Genomic DNA, 19,643 nt, shown 5'->3' with positions numbered 1-19,643 from the left:
CTTGAAAAGTCAGTATTCTTCATCTTCTATTTTGAAGAAGAGCTCCATAATTTTTATTAATGAATTCAATTTGTGAATTCTTACTTTCCCCTCCTGTTCAGCCAAATGATTTGTAATCTTATATGACAGAGATGTAATATTACACATCTGGAAAGTATAAATTCGAAGAAAGCTGTAATATTGCATTTGCACACAATTTTAAGTACCCATTTGATATGTCATCAGGACAAAGTAATTATCAAGGAAAATGTATAGATAAAAGCAGATACAGTTTTTATTTTTAATGAAAAATTGAATCTTTCAGATTTGCAGTTTGCTGAAATTGTGGGCAGGAAAATCATGTTTTCTATATTTAACTCCCTCTCGTTCAAAAGTAGCCAAGAGTCTTGTTTTATGTTTTTCTTTCTTTTTTAGAAACTGCCTAGGATGGTTAACAGCTGTTCTTTGTGAAGTGATTTGAATCATAAGCTATATTTCATCAGTCTCCAATTTAAAAGTCTCTGTAAGAAATTACGTGTTTTTTTTCTGAAATAAGTTGGAGACAAAATACCATTGTTCAAATGGTAATATAGCTCATGAAGAGACCACTTTCTGGCAGCTGGGCTGCTAGCAAGGAGGACCATTCAGTTATCTTCTCCAGATGTTAGTTTTCCAAACTAGAAATGACTTTTTGTAAGATTTGTTTAATGTGACCTTGCTACACACACATAGCATTAAGAGGTAAATATTGACATCATAGAAAGTAAAACTTTTTTGGGGGGCCCCCATGGTTTCTGATGAGATAGATACAGACAATACAAAAGTGGATATAGATATAGAGAGAATTGTACTTGTTTTAAATGTACAAAGTCTTTGGGGATTGAAATTCCAAAAATACAGCAGACACCTATAATGATCTTCCTAATGGCAACCATTCATAAGACAGTTATTGGTATGATATAGATATTCCTGCATCAGGAATCTGGTTAATTCACCTAAATTAAATTAATATATTTCTTCTTAGGCTATTATTTTATGCAGCTGATCCAAAAAGAATCCTTGAACTGCATGTTTTTAAGGTGCCAGAAAATTCTTTGTTGTGTATACCTGAAAGAAGTGTTAATCTTAGCTTTGTGAAGATGAATTGCAAACTGCTTGAGTCCATTTAAGTCAGAACTCACTTCCACCTCTAGAAGACCTACAGGTCAGGTGTGAAAGATCAAATCCACACATGAAGGTCCAGTTAAATTGGTTTATTGCTAATCATGCCTATGCATAGGAATCTTCTCAACTAACGGTGAGTATCTGCTTGGCGTTAGATAAGGGTCAACAGAATTCAGGGGAGGTTGGACTTAGTTCACTTGTGCCTACATAGGGATTCTAGGCTAATCCTTCTTTTAATTCTGCCCCCAGGTTCTCCCACTCCTTAGAATTTAAAGATTTAATATTGCTTCTGTTAAAGGAAGTGTTGTCAATTAAAGTAATTTATAGATCTAAAAGTCAGAGCATGGATCTGCAGATATTGGAAAAAATTAAATGGGTTGCTCCTTAGATGAGAAACCACCAAAAACTGTCTAAAACAGTGTTTATCAAACTTGGCAGGTTGAAGATGTCTGGAATTTAACTACCAGAATTATCCAACCAGCATGACTGTCCATGGAATTCTGGGAGTTGAAGTCTACACATCTTCAAGTTGTCAACATTGAGGAAACACTGCTCTAGCCTGTAGACAGAAATCTATATTCTAAGCTGTAGATTAGACTGGGAAGTTTCAAACTAAGACCAGAAGGTGGTAGTAGCAAATAATTTCTGTTTTGTTGGCAAAACCACAATCTAATTGCGGGTATACAGTATTGACTCATGAGTGACTTTCTATTTTTATAGCTGTCAATAGGCTTATCCTTCATTAATTGAACCAATCCAACATTTTTGTTAAAAGCCTCAGAGCAATTAATTTTACAATTTGGGGTGGGGTGGGAATATTTTGGATTTCTATTACATTTAAAATATATGGAAAAAAATGTAATTATGAAGTAAATGTATTTGAGTAATCCAAATTCTTATGATAGGATAATAATGTTCTTTATTATTTCCTTTATTAATTTTAATCTTAAAAATACTATTATGTTTCCAGCTTTATATACCCCGCTCCCACCCCCCAAATCAGTAAGAGATGAAAAAACAGGAAACCCTATTCTACTTTGTAATGTTATAACATTACCACTACACCGCTTGCCCCTACTACAATCACTCCTTCCCCCTACTACATACGTTTCCCCTACCACCACACCAAATATTCTTGTAGAAAAAGATGGGCGCACAATTTTAGACATGACTGGAAAAGAATTATTACATGCCTAATAAAACACTCTTGAACACTCTTTTATTAAATCAAAGTAATTTCATACAGCATATTAATAGAAAATTCAATGCATGTACTTCATACACAGATCACATCAAGTCAAAGTCAAAACAAATCGCAAACAATCTGGAGTAGTGTTATATACGAACCAAAATGAGACATCTGAAGTGTGGGGAAATGATCATTTACTTGAGAAACAAGAATGTGTTAAAAAGTTGATTCAGGATAACATTTCTTGTTGGCATACTATCTCACAGAGTCATTTTCCTTTGCCTGATGCTTGTTCATTGCATTTTTTCTGTTTGCTTTCTACTATTGTGCTTATTATATTACATTTCTTGCTTTTTTTAGCTTTAATTTTCTAAAAGAAACAAGACTTGTGACACGTATATTCTAACTTCACAATCATACACAACTCAGATCTTTTCTTCTGTTAAAACTGCACTGAAGAGTAGAAAAATGGTTGTTTTCTTCAGCAGATTGACTTCAAAAATATAACTATCTACCATGTCTATATAGAATGGGACATGTGTGTATGTACACAAGCAGTGTTCCTGTTAAGGAATGAGAACACTTTGAGTAAAGACACTTTTCTGAAAATCCTTTTAAGCAGTGTTTTTTTAAAAAATGCTTCCCTATTCCGAAGTCCTAAAAACATATTATTCTAGTACCCTGCAGAACTGATATATTTTCAGCCTACAGAAACCTCAACGAAACTTTATTTCTGATTGTTGCTTGTTGCACATCTCACCAGCCACAGGGCCGGTCACTTTTTTTCAGCAGGTTGTTGGAGGCAGAATTCAGTTCCAGAAGAGACAATGGGTAAATTGTACTCAAGATGATGCTTGATCAGGTGGCTAATACTATCAAAGGTACGATCCTTTGTACGAATCTGAAAATAAGAAAGGACATGCAATCATATCATTTGCCAGATTTGATGACGCTTAATTTAAGGTCCCATCCAGGTGTAACAATACATTCATATGAATTCGATAGGTATGGCAGTCTGGAAAATTATAAGGTTTGGAAAGTCAGGCTGGGAGAAGACCAATGAAATTAGTGAGGGAACAACTTCAAAATGAACCTATTTCTTTGGTCTGTGCCTATTTCTTTAACTACCAAGCTTGATTCTACTAAACTAAAGCCCAATATAAAAATATTATACTACAGTTGTGGAAAAAGATTACTTTTCATCATTTGTATATTTCTTTGCAAAGTTTTAATGTCCAACTTAAATAATGTAAATAATGAGCAAATACATGGATCACATTGTGAATGTAGAGACTAAAATTAAATTGAAGCTCTGTGATATTCTTTTAAGAGGTCACATCCAAATTTAGGAACTGGAGTCTTTAACAGAGCGGCAAATGTTTTGAGCAGAAAAACCAAAATTGTACTTCTAAAATGTGGCATGTTTCCTCTCTGTATGAAGCATCTCCCTGCTTTGCAACCTCAGCCTAATACAGCCTCATTGATGTGATGAGAATAATCTTTGACTGTCCTCTGCTGATCAAACATGAAAGTTACATGTATTATTTCTTGGTTCTTCATCAAGAATCAGAGACCAGCCTACAAATTAGTAGATAAATTTAGAGGCCATGAAAAGGGTGATGCATCCTACTGACGTTTTATCAGCACTAAGGATTATACAAAATCATCCTTTCTACTATATCAAAACCAAAAAAACACTTTTTCCCCTTCTCTTTCCTGATGGGAAAGCAATTCCCTCCTAAATTAAGGTGGATCCAAGCTATATCAGATGGTTTCCAGGGAATGTGGCTCAACAGGTTCATATGGAAAGTTACTCAGTTTTGAAAGAAATTGGCTAGGAACCAGAAGTAGATCTGCTGGTGCATTCTTGGAATAGAGACTGATTTGTAAATAAAACTGATTCCACAAGAAGAACCAGCAGAGTTCTTTTTTTCCCTTTCAGAAGAAAATGATTCCATGTACAATCTAGCTAGTTATGCTGATCACTTGAAATGAATTTGATACATATGTCAAAATCATTTCATCTGACACATGAATTGCTAAAGTGATCCGAAACATTACATCAGTTTATTTGCCCCTAGATTGCTTTGGAGAGATTCAACCATCTTTCAGGCCTTAAGGAGGCCTTAAACAAGGCTCCAACTCTTCTTCCATATATATGAAAGAGTTAGTGGAGCAGGTGGCTAGACTTTATGTTGAGTTCTCTGATACTGACTGGGGAATCTCTTCACAAACTTTGCCTTCAGACATGAGAAAACAATGCCATCTGCTATTCTGAGCGTCTGTGTTTTGCCATTCCTGTCACTCTTCTTCTAGAAAGTTCTCTTAGAATGAGAATCGACAGACAAAGAGAAACCATTCTCCTGTTGTTCTGCTACTGTTGTTGATTGACAACAGTATTGTGGATTGATTGATTGTGGATAGAGAGAGTTCATGGTTTCGTCTATAAGAAGGAGGATATTACTGGAATAGAAAATTCCATCATCCAGTGCCCTCCAAGCCCTACTCTTCAGACAATGAACAATGTCTTCAGCTAAGCCTGAGCCCTGCAGTAGAGATAAGGATGAGAAAAAGGCAAACCTTCAACCACGGGAGGGCTGCTGGTGGTTTGCAGGGATTCAGGAGAACATCTAGCTAAGATTCTGTGCAGTTTGGAGAACCCCCAAATTTCACTCCTGGCTGGACCTCCCAGCCCCTCCCAGGAGTCCCCACACGGCCTGTTTTGGATGCAGGTAAGGGCACATCCGGAGGCTCAGGGAGGGTGAAAATTGGGCCTACTGGATGTACCGGAGGGCCTCCAGAGCCTGGGGAGTCCATTTTCACCTTCCTGGAGGCTCGAGAAACGCCTCCGGAGCCCAGAGAGGGGAAAAACGCCCCCCCCACTCACCGTGGTGCAGGAGGCCAACTAGGCTATGCCTACCATGACCACACCCACACAGCAACCAGGCAGAGAACCCCTTGCTAAAAATGTTGAAGTCCATCCCTGCCTTCAACCAAGAACTATATAGATTGCTTTGCATGGAAATACTTTTAGCAGCCCAAAAATGGCACCTGGGTCATCAGGTTCAAGCCTAAATTCAGGGTAGGAGTCCAAACTTTACATCCAAAACCTGGAGCAAGAGAGAATGACCTTATTCTTTGCAACATTGTCTCAAGTATTTGAAGAGTGTTAGCATATCCCTCCTTAGATGTTCTCAATGCTAAGCATGGCTAATTATGGCAAACGATCATCATAGGGCTTAATTTTTAGTACCCTGATTGTTCCCTTCTCCAAGCCTCAATCCAGCTTAGAGCATCTAGTTCAGAAATATTTCAGGCTGCATCTCATCAAAGTACATTATGATAGAATGATTTTTTTAATGATTTGGGAATGATACAAAGAGAAAAGAGATAATCGGATGAAGAGTCAACTCTTGCAATTTTTAAGATCTTGGTTATTTTATATCCTTCCCAGAAGAGACTTCTCTTGCCAGTAAACCATACCAACTAGCCCTGCCAGCCAAGTAAAGAACTGGGTTTTTAAAAAAGGTTTTATTTTGAAATTGGAATATAATATTCTTCACTCTGGTTCCACACCACTGTGTTGGCTTTTGGATAGGCAATTCGGGGTTATCAGGAGCTACGGTGGCACAGTGGTTAGAATGCAGTACTGCAGGCTACTTCTGCTGACTACCTGTTGCCTGCAATTTGGCAGATTGAATCTCAACAGGCTCAAGGTTGACTCAGCCTTCCATCCTTCCGAGTCGGTAAAATGAGGACCCAGGTTGTTGGGGGTAATATGCTGACTCTGTAAACCGCTTAGAAAGGGCTGTGAAGCACCGTGAAGCAGTATATAAATCTAAGTGCTACTGCTATTAGGCTGCCTTGTCCTTCTCTTGTTGCCTTACTGAAAAGAAATTGCAGAGGTAATGTCTCAAAGCATTATTGAGGTGAAATCCTTCAGGTTATTAAGCTGAACCTTTGTAGCATCACTCTCCCTTAAAGATCTGTCCCCCGTTTCATTTTAATCCCATTCGTCCCCCCCTCATGAAGCAGTTGCAGATATTATGATGCTTATGGTTGAAACCTTTATTGTCTCATATCCTGCTGAACTGAATCGCACTGTCTATGGGTTTCAAAATGAATCAGATGAATCAAAATGAATCAAATCACACAACTACTGAATCTCGGATTTTCAATCTGAATTAAATCGGGGCTGATTTACACACCAAATACTTACAAGGGTTCTTATGGGGTGGTATCCCTCAAAGAAGCAGGAGTTCTCTGCAGTGGGTTTCGTTAAGATGAAGCTTAAATTTCCCTGGTCCCTAAGATATAATTCTCTATTGCTCTGAATACTGTATTGCACCACCACAAGTTAAGTGTGAATCAGTCTGCTTTAATGATGAAACCAGATAGTGCAGAAGGCTGGGTCTCTACAACCTAAAGTAAAAAAGGTCTCTCTCCTTAGGATCACATACTTACAACTCCTTCAGGATCTACCAACAGAAGATGTTTGGCTTGTCCATTCTGTAATCCAGTGAGTACATAGGATCCTGGATTGGAGGTACTTTTCCTAACCAGAAAGTCTCCACTTTTCTTTAAGAGCTGTTCTGCTTCTTTCCTGGTCATTTCTCCTTGATACCAGGGCTCTGTGCTCAGTTCTTCAGCTGCAGCTGCCCCACTTGCTCTGGAATGGAGAGGACTGGTACATTCAACTGAGGTAGCCTTATTCAAAACAGGCCCAGGCATTTGATTCTTGAGAGCATCTTCGAAAGGGCCTGGTAAACAGAGGAAATAACAGAGAGAAATTAGCAACAATTTATGCCATCCAAATTCCTAATTTTTTTCTCTATATACTGTGCTCAGAAAAGAGATCTGAATAAATTGCAACTATCGTTCTCTTCCGCTGAGACCGAGGGATCTTAAACCAGCTTAATTTGAATGGGTTGTCCTACTGCATGTCAAAAATTTCTGAACTTTTATAGTTAATTCAGTTGGATAGAAAAGAAAATATATTTAACGTGTTTCCAAAACTAAATACATTTCAATATAATTTTTATGAATAACATTAGCATGTGTCTGTACTAATTTAGTTAAAAAGTGATCAAAGGGCTCTTCAGATTAAAAGTTGGGTCAAAGAGAAGCTGCGGGATGATGGAGTGATATGTAATAAAAGAATAACAGCAAGCCTATTACCTTAGCAGAGGAAATAAATTTTAAAAAGCAAGAAATTCCTAGATGTTTTCTAGACACTGCCTAACAGGAGGAATAAGAACTAAGGTCCAATCTCAACCTGCAGTCCAGGAGGGTCTCATGATTGTTGATATTCAAAGCCTTGAAGACATTCAAGAGAACTAGTCACATATATTTCTATCCATTTTCCAGCACAAAGTCATTCCCTAAGGCAATTTAATCATCCTAGAGAAGTACTGAGTAGGCAAGCAAATGATAGCTCATCTCTTCACGTACTCCATTCCTATCAAGGAAGGAAGGAAGGAAGGAAGGAAGGAAGGAAGGAAGGAAGGAAGGAAGGAAGGAAGGAAGGAAGGAAGGAAGGAAGGAAGGAAAGAAAGAAAGAAAGAAAGAAAGAAAGAAAGAAAGAAAGAGGGCTTGCTGATCCCAATCATCCTAGACAATTTCTCTCAAGACTCCAACCTTTCTTTTTTAGAGAGGAAGGTTAGGTTTTAACTCCAGAAGACTCTCAAGGAAAGGGTTTATCTAGGTTGTTAGAATCAGGCTTCAGGCTCAGGTTCATCATGCATATGGCATTGGTCATGCTTACTGATGACTTGTGATAGTGTCAGGATGGAGGAACATGCTTCTTGATCTCTCAGCAGTACTAAACATGGTATTCTTTTGGATCGGCTTCAGGCTTGGGAGTGGAAGCATTGTACAGAATATATGGAGTTGCAAGGGATCTTGTAGGTCATCTAGTCCAACCTCTTGCTCAAGCAGCAAAGCCTATACCATTTCTGACAAGTGGCTGTCTAGTCTCTTGTTGAAAGCCTCCAGTGATGAAGCTCCCACAACTTCTGAAGACAAGCTGTTCCACTGGTTGATTGTTCTCACTGTCAGAAAATTTCTCCTTATTTCTAAGTTGAATCTCTCATTTATCAGTTTCCATCCATTGTCCCTTGTCTGGCCTTCAGGCAGTTTGGAAAATAGCTTGACCCCCTGCTCTCTATGACAGCCCCTCAATTATTGGGACACTGCTATCATGTCTCCCCTGGTCCTTCTCTTCACTAGACTAGTCATATCCAGTTCTTGCGACTGTTCTTCATATGTTTTAGTCTCCAGTCCCCTAATCATCTTTGTTGCTCTTCTCTGAACTCTTTCTGCATCTCCACATCTTTTTTATAGTGTGGTGAGTGGTGACCAAAACTGGACGCAGTATTCTACGTGTGGTCTTATTTATGCGTTATAGAGTGGTATTAGTACCTCACATCATTGTTCACAGTAGTTCTCCTACTTTCTATGTGACAAAGTTCAATTAAAATTGGAATATTAAATTAAATTAAAACATGAATGGAAATTGCTCCCTGATTATTTCTCTGAGTCCTAAAATGAAGATGATCACTGCCCACAGCAGGTTTAAAGCAGCAAATGATTGGAAGTTCGATTAATCCATCATTTCCTCCCTGCAGAAGAAGTGGCAGCCTTCCTGCTCAGCTCTCATTTGCTTTTCCAAAAGCAGAGATAGTCAAAAATAGTTGACTATTCAAAAAAATCAGGAGGAATGTGAAAATTTGGTTCAAAATTAGATAATTTTGGGGGGCAATTGTTGTGGAAGTTGAATAATCACGAGCTTTTTAGCCAATAAGTGTCCTTTTTGAATCTCTTTACAGGATTGCAATTTTCAATCAATATAATAGTGGTTATAAAACTATTGACCGCCTATGAATTCTCCAAAGCAAAACAAGATCATCTACTTCAAATTGGATTGTTAAAAGATAGTAAGGTGAACGTACTCATGTCAAAAAGATCTTTTCCTGGCCTGCTGTCTTTGGTGCTTTCTATTTTTTCAGTAAACAAATGTTCAGCCTCTGTCTGAAGAGCATGTAGAGTTTCCATATTTATATGTCGTGTATTCACATACATTGGCATCTCTTTTGATAGATCAACATTGGATTTTCCTTCTGGCATACTGTAGATGTCCAAAGACCCTGTGAAACCAATACATCCAATGAAAACCAATTTATATCCTGAATTCAACAGGTAACTTTGCTTCAATTCTAGAAACTCAATTTTCATTGTCCATTACATGGAATTTATTCTGCATCACTGTTGACCACAGCATTATTCCAGTATTTTTTCCTATCCTGTGAACAATCAGACTTATGCAGTTTTTAAAATGTTTATTTGCTTCAATATTAATTTTATAACCTTTTTTTTCTCATTTTCATATAGTAAAATAACATTACCTGGACACAAAAGCCATGCAAACAGATAAAATAAAAATGGGGAAAACTTAATAATTCTTGTCCTCTAAAAAGTACAGCTAAATGTAATTATTATAAGTCACTTAAAGTCAGTTCATATCAATTCATCTGAAATACCACTGCTACTTTTAGAAGAATACAATAAAAGTGACAGAGGCGCAGACAGCAGGAAGTTTTTAATTAACTTTGGAAATATTCTTTGCTAAATAAAAAGACTTCAAGTAAACTTACGGGGGATTTTTACAAAAGAGAAGAACTCTGCTAGATATGTTCGATAGCTAAAGAGCCATAGTGTGAAAACAAAATTTAACCAGGATAAAAATAGAAAGCTCTTCTAACACAATACTCTCTAATCTTTTAGTTACAAAAACCCTTATTGCTTGGATTCTGATGTTTACAACACCGATACATTACCATTTCTGAGATTCTGGAAGGAACTCAATGGTGGCCAATGCCAGCTAAAGAATTGGCATATGTGATATCACATTGTTATGATGATGATGGTAATCACCATCATCTTACTTTTTATTGATATTGCTGTACCAGGAGATGCTAGCGTTAAAGAAAAAGAACTGGGGGGAAAAAGTCACAAAATATTGTGACCTGGCCATTGAAACTACGTGATTATGGATGAAACATGTAACAGTGATACCCATTTGTCATCAGGGCACTTGGTACCATGTTCACAAATTTTACAAAATGCATTAAAAAAATGCAGCTTCCTACAATAACACCAACGGAACTGCAAAAAAACCTGCACTACATTTTAAGAAGATATTTGGTTGATGCCTAGGATGCTGGCAGCAACCTGTATCAACCATCAGAGCCAGTCAGTGATATTTGTGATACATTTGTAAATGTTCAGTTGACTGAGTTTCATGTTTAATGAATAAAAGATAATCATCATCATCACAAAATATGTGCAAAGAGAAGAACGACCGTGACAAAAGAAAGCAAAGATAGTACCAATATTAAGAGGCACCTTGGGTACAATCCTGAAACATTTGGAGCACCACTTGAACACCATCAGCAATGAGAAAATCATGTTTAGTCAATTTGTCAAGGCAGCTTTACTTGGAACAGCTTACATCCTACAACGATACCTTGAAAACCATCAAACAGCAACATCTGCCTATCTTAGGTCCTTGGGAAGGACTCAATAGGTAGATAAAAATGCAGATCTTGTTGTTCAGTAACATCAATGCCAATGATGTTTAGTAATAGTACTTAGACTTATATACCACTTCCCAGTGCTTTGCAGCCCCACTATAAGCGATTTGTAAAGTCAGCATATTGCTCCCAACAATCTGGGTCCTCCCTTTATCGACCTCGGAAGGATGGAAGACTGAGTCAAGAGGTACACCAGACTTTTAAAAATGATTTTTTTACCACATCCTTTCTATATATAATTCAAACTCTATTCAATCAAAAAGCAATGAAAGATGGGTACAAAAGCCAAACTTGGGAAAAGTCATATCTACATTGTCTTGCATACTCTCCAAAAGGTAAGTAGAGACAGTACCATCTGAATTATGTGGAGGCAGGGAAATGCTATTCCATATGGCAGGTCTAGTGATAGAGAAAGCATGTTTCTTGGGTCCTACTAGATAACTGAGTGAGAACCTACTCTAGAACATGACTCCTACCTATCCAATCTTATTGGATGAGCAGAAGTAATTGGAACTTCTGTAGTTCTGTACCTTGAGTATACATATAAAATACAAGAGTATAGCTTACCTTGCCTGCTGGGTGCCTGTTGCCAGTCTTCACCACACAGATCTCTAACGTGCTGGCTCTGGTAGTATGTTTGCTCTTTTCCCAATGCTGATGCAGACTAAGGCAGTAGTAAAAATATTCTTCATGCAAACGTTACCTTTAAAAACTGTTATGCATTTTCAGTAAGTCTTTTTTTATGATTGGCCCAGGTGCAATTCTACCCAAACCCAGTCTTCATTCATTCATTCATCATGTATGACACTATGCCTGAGCATGAATGAGTTTGCATAGGAGGATGAAAGTAATGATGACCTTCTGGAAAACTTCATTCCTTTCCTGTTTTATTAACCCCTGTAATTCTAAATGACAAAGTTGGTATATTACATCTATAAAAGGAACTCCTCCAGTTGAATCACTCTCTCCTAATGAAAGAAAGAAAGAAAGAAAGAAAGAAAGAAAGAAAGAGAGAGGGAGAGAAAGAGAGGGGGAAGGAAGGAAGGAAGGAAGAGGGAGGGAGGAAGGGAGGGAGGGAGGGAAGAAAGGAAGGGAGGGAGGGAGGAAGGAAGGAAGGAAGGAAGGAAGGAAGGAAGGAAGGAAGGAAGGAAGGAAGGAAGAGGGAGACGACTATTTTAGTTAAATTAGGAGAGTCTAAAGGACAAAAGTTACCAGAGCAGTGCTTTCCTTCACAATCTTATAAACAATTATTAAATATTAAATACATATGAAATAAATATTAAATATTTCCTTCATTGTATTATTAGATGCAAGATACCAGAACATTTAGAAACTCAGATAATGCACACTGGAATAAAACCAAACTAACATTAGTTTCAAACATGACAAGCAGGAAGTAGATCATCAGGCCATGTTATTATTCCTGAGTCAACTAAACCAACATCTCCTTTTGGCCTATGGTCACTTATGGAAACAATAGAACATGCCATTGTCCTTATGCTACCTATTGCATTTTAAATGAAGATGCTACATACATTAACATCTGCCCAAATAGTAATGGCATTTAGGGGGAGAAAAGCTCATAGGTGCCTTAGACGCAAACAGAAACTCTAGAGAAGGTCTTGTTCCCATGAGCAAAAGGAGTGGCAATACAGAAATAGAGATTTATGATAGGGCCGCTCTTCTGCTTACAATTATACTGACATTTTGAAAAGATGCAGACTTAAAAAAAAATTACAAGAAACAAGGACAATGGGCAGCTTTCATGGATCAAATAAAAATATGGCAAGAAGGACTTATAGTATATATTGGTACAGATAGATATTGTATGTCAGTGACGTGCGGTGAGGGTTATGGCTGGGGAGGCTGGTGACGTCATCAGGAAGGCGGGGAATGGGACCACGTGTGCAGCACACGTGGTCCCATTCTCCGCCTTCCTGAGTGAACATTAAGGGGACCGCGGAGTGCACTGATCCGCGTAGCATTGCTTCCTCCACCGGCACCAGTCCCTTCCCCCCCCACTCCTTCAAGGTCTCCCACCAACCCAAAGCCTGATACCCAGCTCCCTTGGGCAAGGCTTGAGCGGGGTGAATGGGAAAGCAACAAAAGGGGCTGCGCTTTCACCCCGCTCAAGCCTTGCCGCCTGCAGCCACCGCCCGCCCTCGCTGCCCCTTTCGTTGCTTTCCCGCCCGCCCTCGCTGCCCCTTTCGTTGCTTTCCTGTCCGCCTCTAAGGCGCACCAAAACCTCCTTCGTCCCCCCCCCAGCGCGCGCCCTTTTTATTTCCTGTGACACCCCCCCCATTTCGGGAAAGCTTTCCCCATTGCCTGGGGGGCTGAGGGGGGCGGCTCCTCTCCCCCCACTCCCTCCGTCCCTGCCTCTCTCCTCAGCCCCAAAGCTCTGTCCGCGCGACTCACTTCCAAGGCGGTGGCTGGAGAGGCGCGCAAGAACGGCGAGCGGTTTCCCACCAAAGCGGCGTTGTGCGCGCAAGAAGGAAAAGTCCGCAGCGAAGCCCTTGTCGCCCCGAGCTCGTTTGCACTTCCGCCCCTTTTTCTTCGCTCCATCCCGCTCGCCTCACCAAACCAATTTCGAAATCATTGTTTATTCCAAAAGCGCGATCGGTGGAAAAGAGCGCTAGGTAGCTGGAAAAGACAGCTGGGTAGATGCGTGTTTGCCTTTGTCCTCCGGCAGCGCCGACATTTCTGCCTCCGCCCTCCACAGCTCCCGGGTGCGCTCACTCTTTCGTCCGGCCGGACTGCCTCGGCGCCATTCTGGCTACCTCCGTCCGGGTGCACCCGGGAGCTGCGGAGGGCAGAGGCAGAAATGTTGGCGCTGCCGGAGGACAAAGGCACGCAAACACGCATCTACCCAGCTGTCTTTTCCAGCTACCTAGCGCTCTTTTCCACCGATCGTGAATGCTTTTCGTGCGCATTTGGAATAAACAATGATTTCAAAATTGGTTTGGCGAGGCGGGCGGAGTTGCGGTTCTCAGTCGAAGCTGCGGGCGGCCGAGGCTCCGACAAGAGTGAGGCGCGCACGCCAGGGCCGGAAGGTAGCCCGCAGCTACCCCCTCCTCTCCTCCCTGTCGCTCTCGGCTGGAGCCAACCTCACCGGCCCTTCCAAAGCCGGAGCGGGGAGGAGCGAAGAAAAAGGGGCGGAAGTGCAAACAAGGGGCTCGGGGCGACAAGGGCTTCGCCGCGGACTTTTCCTTCTTGCGCACACAATGTGCGCGATCGGTGGAAAAGAGCGCTAGGTAGCTGGAAAAGACAGCTGGGTAGATGCGTGTTTGTGTGCCTTCATCATCCGGAAGCACCGACAACATTTCTGCCTCCGCAGCTCACACACACACACACACACACACACACACACACACACACACACACACATATATATATATATATATATAATGTAATATTATATACTATTATTTCATGAAGAGAGGTGAGGCCCTGCCTCCCCTGCCCGCACGTCCCTGTTGTATGTATAACATACTTGCTATAGATAAAATGAAGAGGGACAAGTATTTCATTCTCTGTTATGATATCAAATCTTTGGGTCATGCACCTACATGGATTGGCTGGAGAGGCTTTAGTAAAGTTCCTCCCCATACTTTACTTCTCTGTATCTTTTAGGCAGCTATTTTCAATCCACCTTCAACCTTAATACTCTAGAATGACTTTCATAGGGATTGCTTTGCTTACCTGAGCAGGATCTGAAATAGGGGGAATTTTGACCCTGACTCTTTCGTCCACTTTGTTTGGAAAACTATTGTAGTAGGGATGTTCAGCCACTTCGCTGTCTTCTTCCACCCACAGTTCATCCAGACTTTGCATCCTGCAGAGAGATGCTCAGTTAATTGCTTCTTGATTTATCTTCATTTGTTATCACAATATTTTAATATTGGGAATGGTTTGTAAACAAAGGTTTTTTTAAAATATCAGAGTATCTGTGAATCCTAAAGTTGGAAATAATGTAGGCACATATTTACTGCAGAAGTCATTCTTTTAGTCATTAAACAATTAAACAATTAGGAATATTTTATTGATGTACTATTTTTTTTTGACAAATGAAGTCCCAGGATAGTGTTGTAGGATCCAATCTGGGTTGGTCACTGAGACCAGAGGTTTTTATCTTCCTAGCTTTCGGACTCCTGCTGGAGCCCATCTTCAGGGAACTCCTCTCTAGCAGAAACCTTGAAGATGGTGCCCATCTTCTCCCTGAAGATGGTCTCCAGCACAAGTCTCAAAGCTCAGAAGACAAAATCTCTGGTCCCAGTGATTGACCCAGATTGGATCCTATTTTTCTCTGAGCTTATGTTTTCTCTGAGCTCCTCCAAAGGACAAATATGAAGTGTGAGAAGGATGCCACTTTCTATCTTCAATAGTGTGTATGAATAGGTAGTGAATATCCCACCCTTACAGATGGGATATTCTTTATTGGAATCAGGGTTTTATGCATTAGGACTGAAAGCTCTATTATGGTACAGTTTGAGCCCTCATTCCTTTGAACAGAGTACAAATAATTCAAGAAAATAATGAAAATTTCTCCTGTTCCCAGGCGTTTCAACCCAACTTCGAGATCTACTTTACTGTTTTATAACAGTTATTCAAAGATTAATAATAACAATATAATTTGTTCAATTTTTGAAACCACCTCATCAGAACTCAATGATATACAGAAGCAACTTTGAACTAAGGAGAAATTTCCTGACAGTTAGAACAATTAATCAGTGGAACAACTTGCCTCCAGAAGTTGTGAATGCTCCAACACTGGAAGTTTTAAAGAAGATATTGAATAACCATTTTTTCTGAAGTGATGTAGGGTTTCCTGCCTAAGCAGGGGGTTGGACAAGAAGACCTCCAAGGTCCCTTTCAACTTTGTTATTCTATCATTCTATCAGTACAACTTTGCCCTGCCTGATTCTCAATAAAAAAGCAGGACAATTCAGCTCTCTAAGATCTTCAGCATAAAAACATTTGCCTTGCCTCCTATCTTATGAACTTATTTCTCCCATTAAAAGACATCCTAATAAACTTTATTGCCCCCTCACTCTCTTAGATGCAGAAAAATAATCAAAATAATATTATATTATGTATTCCTCGATGTACAACCACAATTGAGCCCAAAATGTATGCTGTTAAGTAAGACAATTGTTAAGTGCATTTTGAGCTCTTTTACAACCTTTCTTGCCACATTTGTTAAATGCATCACTGCAGTTGATTGGTTAGCAAGCTGGTGTTAAGTGAATCTGGTTTCCCCATTGACTTTGCTTGTCAGAAGGTCGCAAAAGATCATGTGACCTTGGGACACAGCAACAGTCATAAATATGAACCAGTTGCCAAGCTTCTGTATTTTGATCACATGATCATGGAGATCCTGCAACGGTCGTAACTGTGAGAAACTGCCATAAGTCACTTTTTCAGTGATTTTTCAGCTATTGTAACTTTGAATAGTCACTAAATGAACTGTTTTAAGTCAGGGGTGAATTGCTGCTGGCATTACTGCTGGTTTGGCGCGCAAAAAAAAAAAGAGTTCCCAACTCTAGGAGGCAGTGCTCATCTGTTACAAAGCCGAACAGCCAGCGCTGTCCGAAGATGTTTCTGTGGTCATGTGCCCAGCATGACTAAATGCTAAAGACGCAAGGAACACTGTTATCTTCCCACCAAAGATGGTCCCTATTTTTCTACTTGCATTTTTACAGGTAGATCTAATTAAAACATTTGCAGCTAGGTCTAGTATTAAAATTCTTGAGTAAAATAACTCTTGTGATTCCATTAAATCAAGAAACCTATGTGTATAAAAATCTCAGTGATACTACTCACCTGTCTTGAAGTGCTGGAATCTTAGAGGGGCACTGCAAATATTGCTTAAAACGAAGTTCAAATGCTTGCCCTATGGTACTGATTATATCCTGGGCAAGACCATCACAACATTCTAGAATATGACATGCTGGAAGTGATGAGAGAACAAGACCATTATTCAAATGTAAATCCAGGAAAAATCTGTAATACTACAGTTTCCAGTTTAATTTGCTGACTTTTGTAAATACCAAAAAAAAATCATCTAAGCATTGTTAATGACATCATACTGGCATTTTTTTAATTCTTGATTAGGAACGGTTCAGAGTTTGATATAAAATGAACGGCTAGATAAATGTTTTAAATAAATAAGTAAATTTTTATCTGACCACTAGGTCATCTCTGGAAAGAAAAGCAAAAAATTAAACATCTGACTGGAACTATAGGATATCTACTCCTGGTATAAGTGGTTAACATGTTTCATTTCTTTGATAAAGTTTTATACATCGATCAGTCTTCAAGATATCTCAAGATCATGTTATAATGCATTTCTAACCACTCCTTAGCCAAAAGAGCCCCCAAAGTGGCTTAAACATCTTTTGTTCTGACTGAGGCTTCCCGAGAGCATGAAGCAAACTCCTTGTCCTGGCAAAACCTCTTTTATTAATTTACTGTGAATTCTGCTCATTCACATCCAGCAAAGTCTTTCAAGGGAGAATTTACAGTCACAGACCTTATCTGGCTTGGAGAGCTGCCAGACCAATATCTGCAAAATTTGGCAAGGAGTCTCGGAGAGTCACGAACCAATTAAGTGAACTAATTGTCTCCTGCAAATTCCACTCCCCTTTCGCTCCTCTTTTATTTCCTTTGGGAGGGAGCATTCATCGTCCATCTGTGGCCTTACTCCCAAGTCGACCCCCATTCTTTAGCTGTTCCTTTTGTCTGACAATTTTGCACATGCGGAGAATGCGACAGAGGAACAGCTGGGAACAGGCTCCAGATGTTTGTCTGCCTCACTGATGTCTGACTCTGGCAGCAGCTGATAACTGGCATACAGCTCTGGCCCCCTCTCTGCCTCTGATACAGATCCCTCATCAGAGCCTTCCCCAGACTCCAGGACTGGCCCATGTTCCTCTCCAACCTCCTCACTATCCGAATCTCCTGCCAGCTCCACTGGTTGCGGGCGTGCCACAACCAGTGGTGGGTTTCCATTTTTTTTACTACCGGTTTGCTTATGCAGGCATCGTTTTTTAATACCAGTTTGCTCATGTGCAGAAGCGTCTGAGCGGGCGGGTGGAGCCTCCCACTGCCACCACTATTAGCTCCATTCGGTTGCCCAGATTCCACCCCGCAAGGGATTATGGGGTCATTAAAAGATGATGTGCATTAAAGGAAACAAATATCTGAACAAATAAATACAAGCACACTGCTAACAAAATACCTGTAGGAAGCCATTAGAAATAGATTAACAATGGAAGAGAATCTGGACAATATATGTTTTCAAAAGGAAGCTGAGACTAAAGATAAGACATTCTTTACCTCTGTGATTAACAGGATCCTTAGCTACATATGCAACATAGTCTGTTGTATCCTGTTGGAGGAGGATATAGAATAAAAAAGTAAAGCATCTATCATGAATGCGAAAGTTCTTTTTGTGCTGATTCAGAGGTCAGTTCAATTTTCATCTGAATCTTTGCAATCTGGTACTTATGCCTAGATCCCACGGTGACAAAAATATTAGAAAAATTAATCACATTAGATTTTAGAACAGATGCATTGATCAAGCAAGCCTTTTCAAAGTCTTGCATAGGTAATTTTGTAAAGCAACTGAGCAAATCTTGAGATTAAGTTTAAGATGCTATTTTCAAAAAGTGGACTCTAGTTTTCCAAGTCCATTAAATGAAGCTCTTACAAATTATGAAATTATTATCAGTAAATCTTAACTAAACTTCATATATATTGTAAACCCCGCTGAAAATATGTTTATATATCACAAGCGTGTTCAAATAAAGTGAAACTTTCTTTGTCTTTCTCCCTTACCGCTATGCCCTAAGAGTGTAACAATGAGCAATTTCCTCCCCAAGAAAGATAAGTAATACATTTGGCACAATGGCCTCTTGCATCAATAGCAAATGGTAGAAAGGAAGAGACTTACCACATCTACTCCAGATGCAAAAGAAATAGATTGCATATGATGGTTTGCTATAATCTGCAGAGTTAAGAAAACATAATGTGTGAGATACACAAGAATGCTAGTTTTCTTCCCCTCCCCCCAGCTGTGTTCTTGAGTATGTACAATCAGAAGCCCAAATTAGAAATACAAGGGTAACAGTGACAAATGTCATGTATCTCTATGTCTCCATTTAGAGTACATTCAAATGACAACTCTATCTGTAAGATCTTCAAAAGTCATTCAGATGTGAACCTGGAATTTGGAAATGAAAACCAATGCCTCCCTGCCCCCTTTTTTAATTTTAATTTTTTTTATTCCAGTATAGCTCTTAATATACAGACAACCTTTCATTATTAGGTGCTTCGAGAATCAGTGCAAAGAACTAACAATCCCAGCTTAATGCCTGTCCCCATGACACTATTCTTGTCTCATCCTCTGGCCAGAGGTGGTATTTAGCCAGTTCGGACTGGTTAGGGCGAATCAGTAGCTCTGACAATCAGCTGGCCCTGACCACCTGCCCCTGCTCTATCCTGTCTTTTATTTCCTGCTTTCTAGCTCACGTCAAACTCATGGCACAGCTGATCCCCTCTGGCAGCTGTTTTACTTACTGTTGCTGACTTGGAAGGTAAGCAGCTGAGTTTCTAAATGCTCCATTTTTGGCACGCGCTCACCGAACCAGTTGTTCAACCAGCAGCATCCCATCACTGCCTCTGGACATGGTTTACATAGCTCTACCAGAGGTGGGTTCCTA

At 39.8% G+C, this 19,643-nt stretch overlaps 1 protein-coding gene across 1 annotated transcript in view; it reads right to left on the bottom strand.

Moving 5' to 3' along the window:
• Nucleotides 1-3,055: 3,055 nt before the first annotated feature.
• SHC3 (SHC adaptor protein 3) overlaps nt 3,056-19,643 on the bottom strand; it is a 38,145-nt gene continuing 21,557 nt past the window's right edge. The window contains exons 5-12 of the mRNA XM_081939993.1: nt 18,875-18,928; nt 18,259-18,310; nt 16,744-16,870; nt 14,623-14,755; nt 11,491-11,587; nt 9,283-9,477; nt 6,797-7,092; nt 3,056-3,233 (exon numbers count right to left, since the gene is read on the bottom strand). Of these exons, the coding sequence (XP_081796119.1) occupies nt 3,108-3,233; nt 6,797-7,092; nt 9,283-9,477; nt 11,491-11,587; nt 14,623-14,755; nt 16,744-16,870; nt 18,259-18,310; nt 18,875-18,928 (1,080 nt within the window). The 3' untranslated portion in view covers nt 3,056-3,107. The remainder of the gene's footprint in view (nt 3,234-6,796; nt 7,093-9,282; nt 9,478-11,490; nt 11,588-14,622; nt 14,756-16,743; nt 16,871-18,258; nt 18,311-18,874; nt 18,929-19,643) is intronic.

The sequence above is a fragment of the Natrix helvetica genome, assembly GCF_964273705.1.
Source record: "Natrix helvetica genome assembly, chromosome: 2".
Lineage (NCBI taxonomy): Eukaryota > Metazoa > Chordata > Lepidosauria > Squamata > Natricidae > Natrix > Natrix helvetica.
Note: the sequence above shows the minus strand (reverse complement) of the source record. Positions and strands in the feature narration are given on the sequence as shown.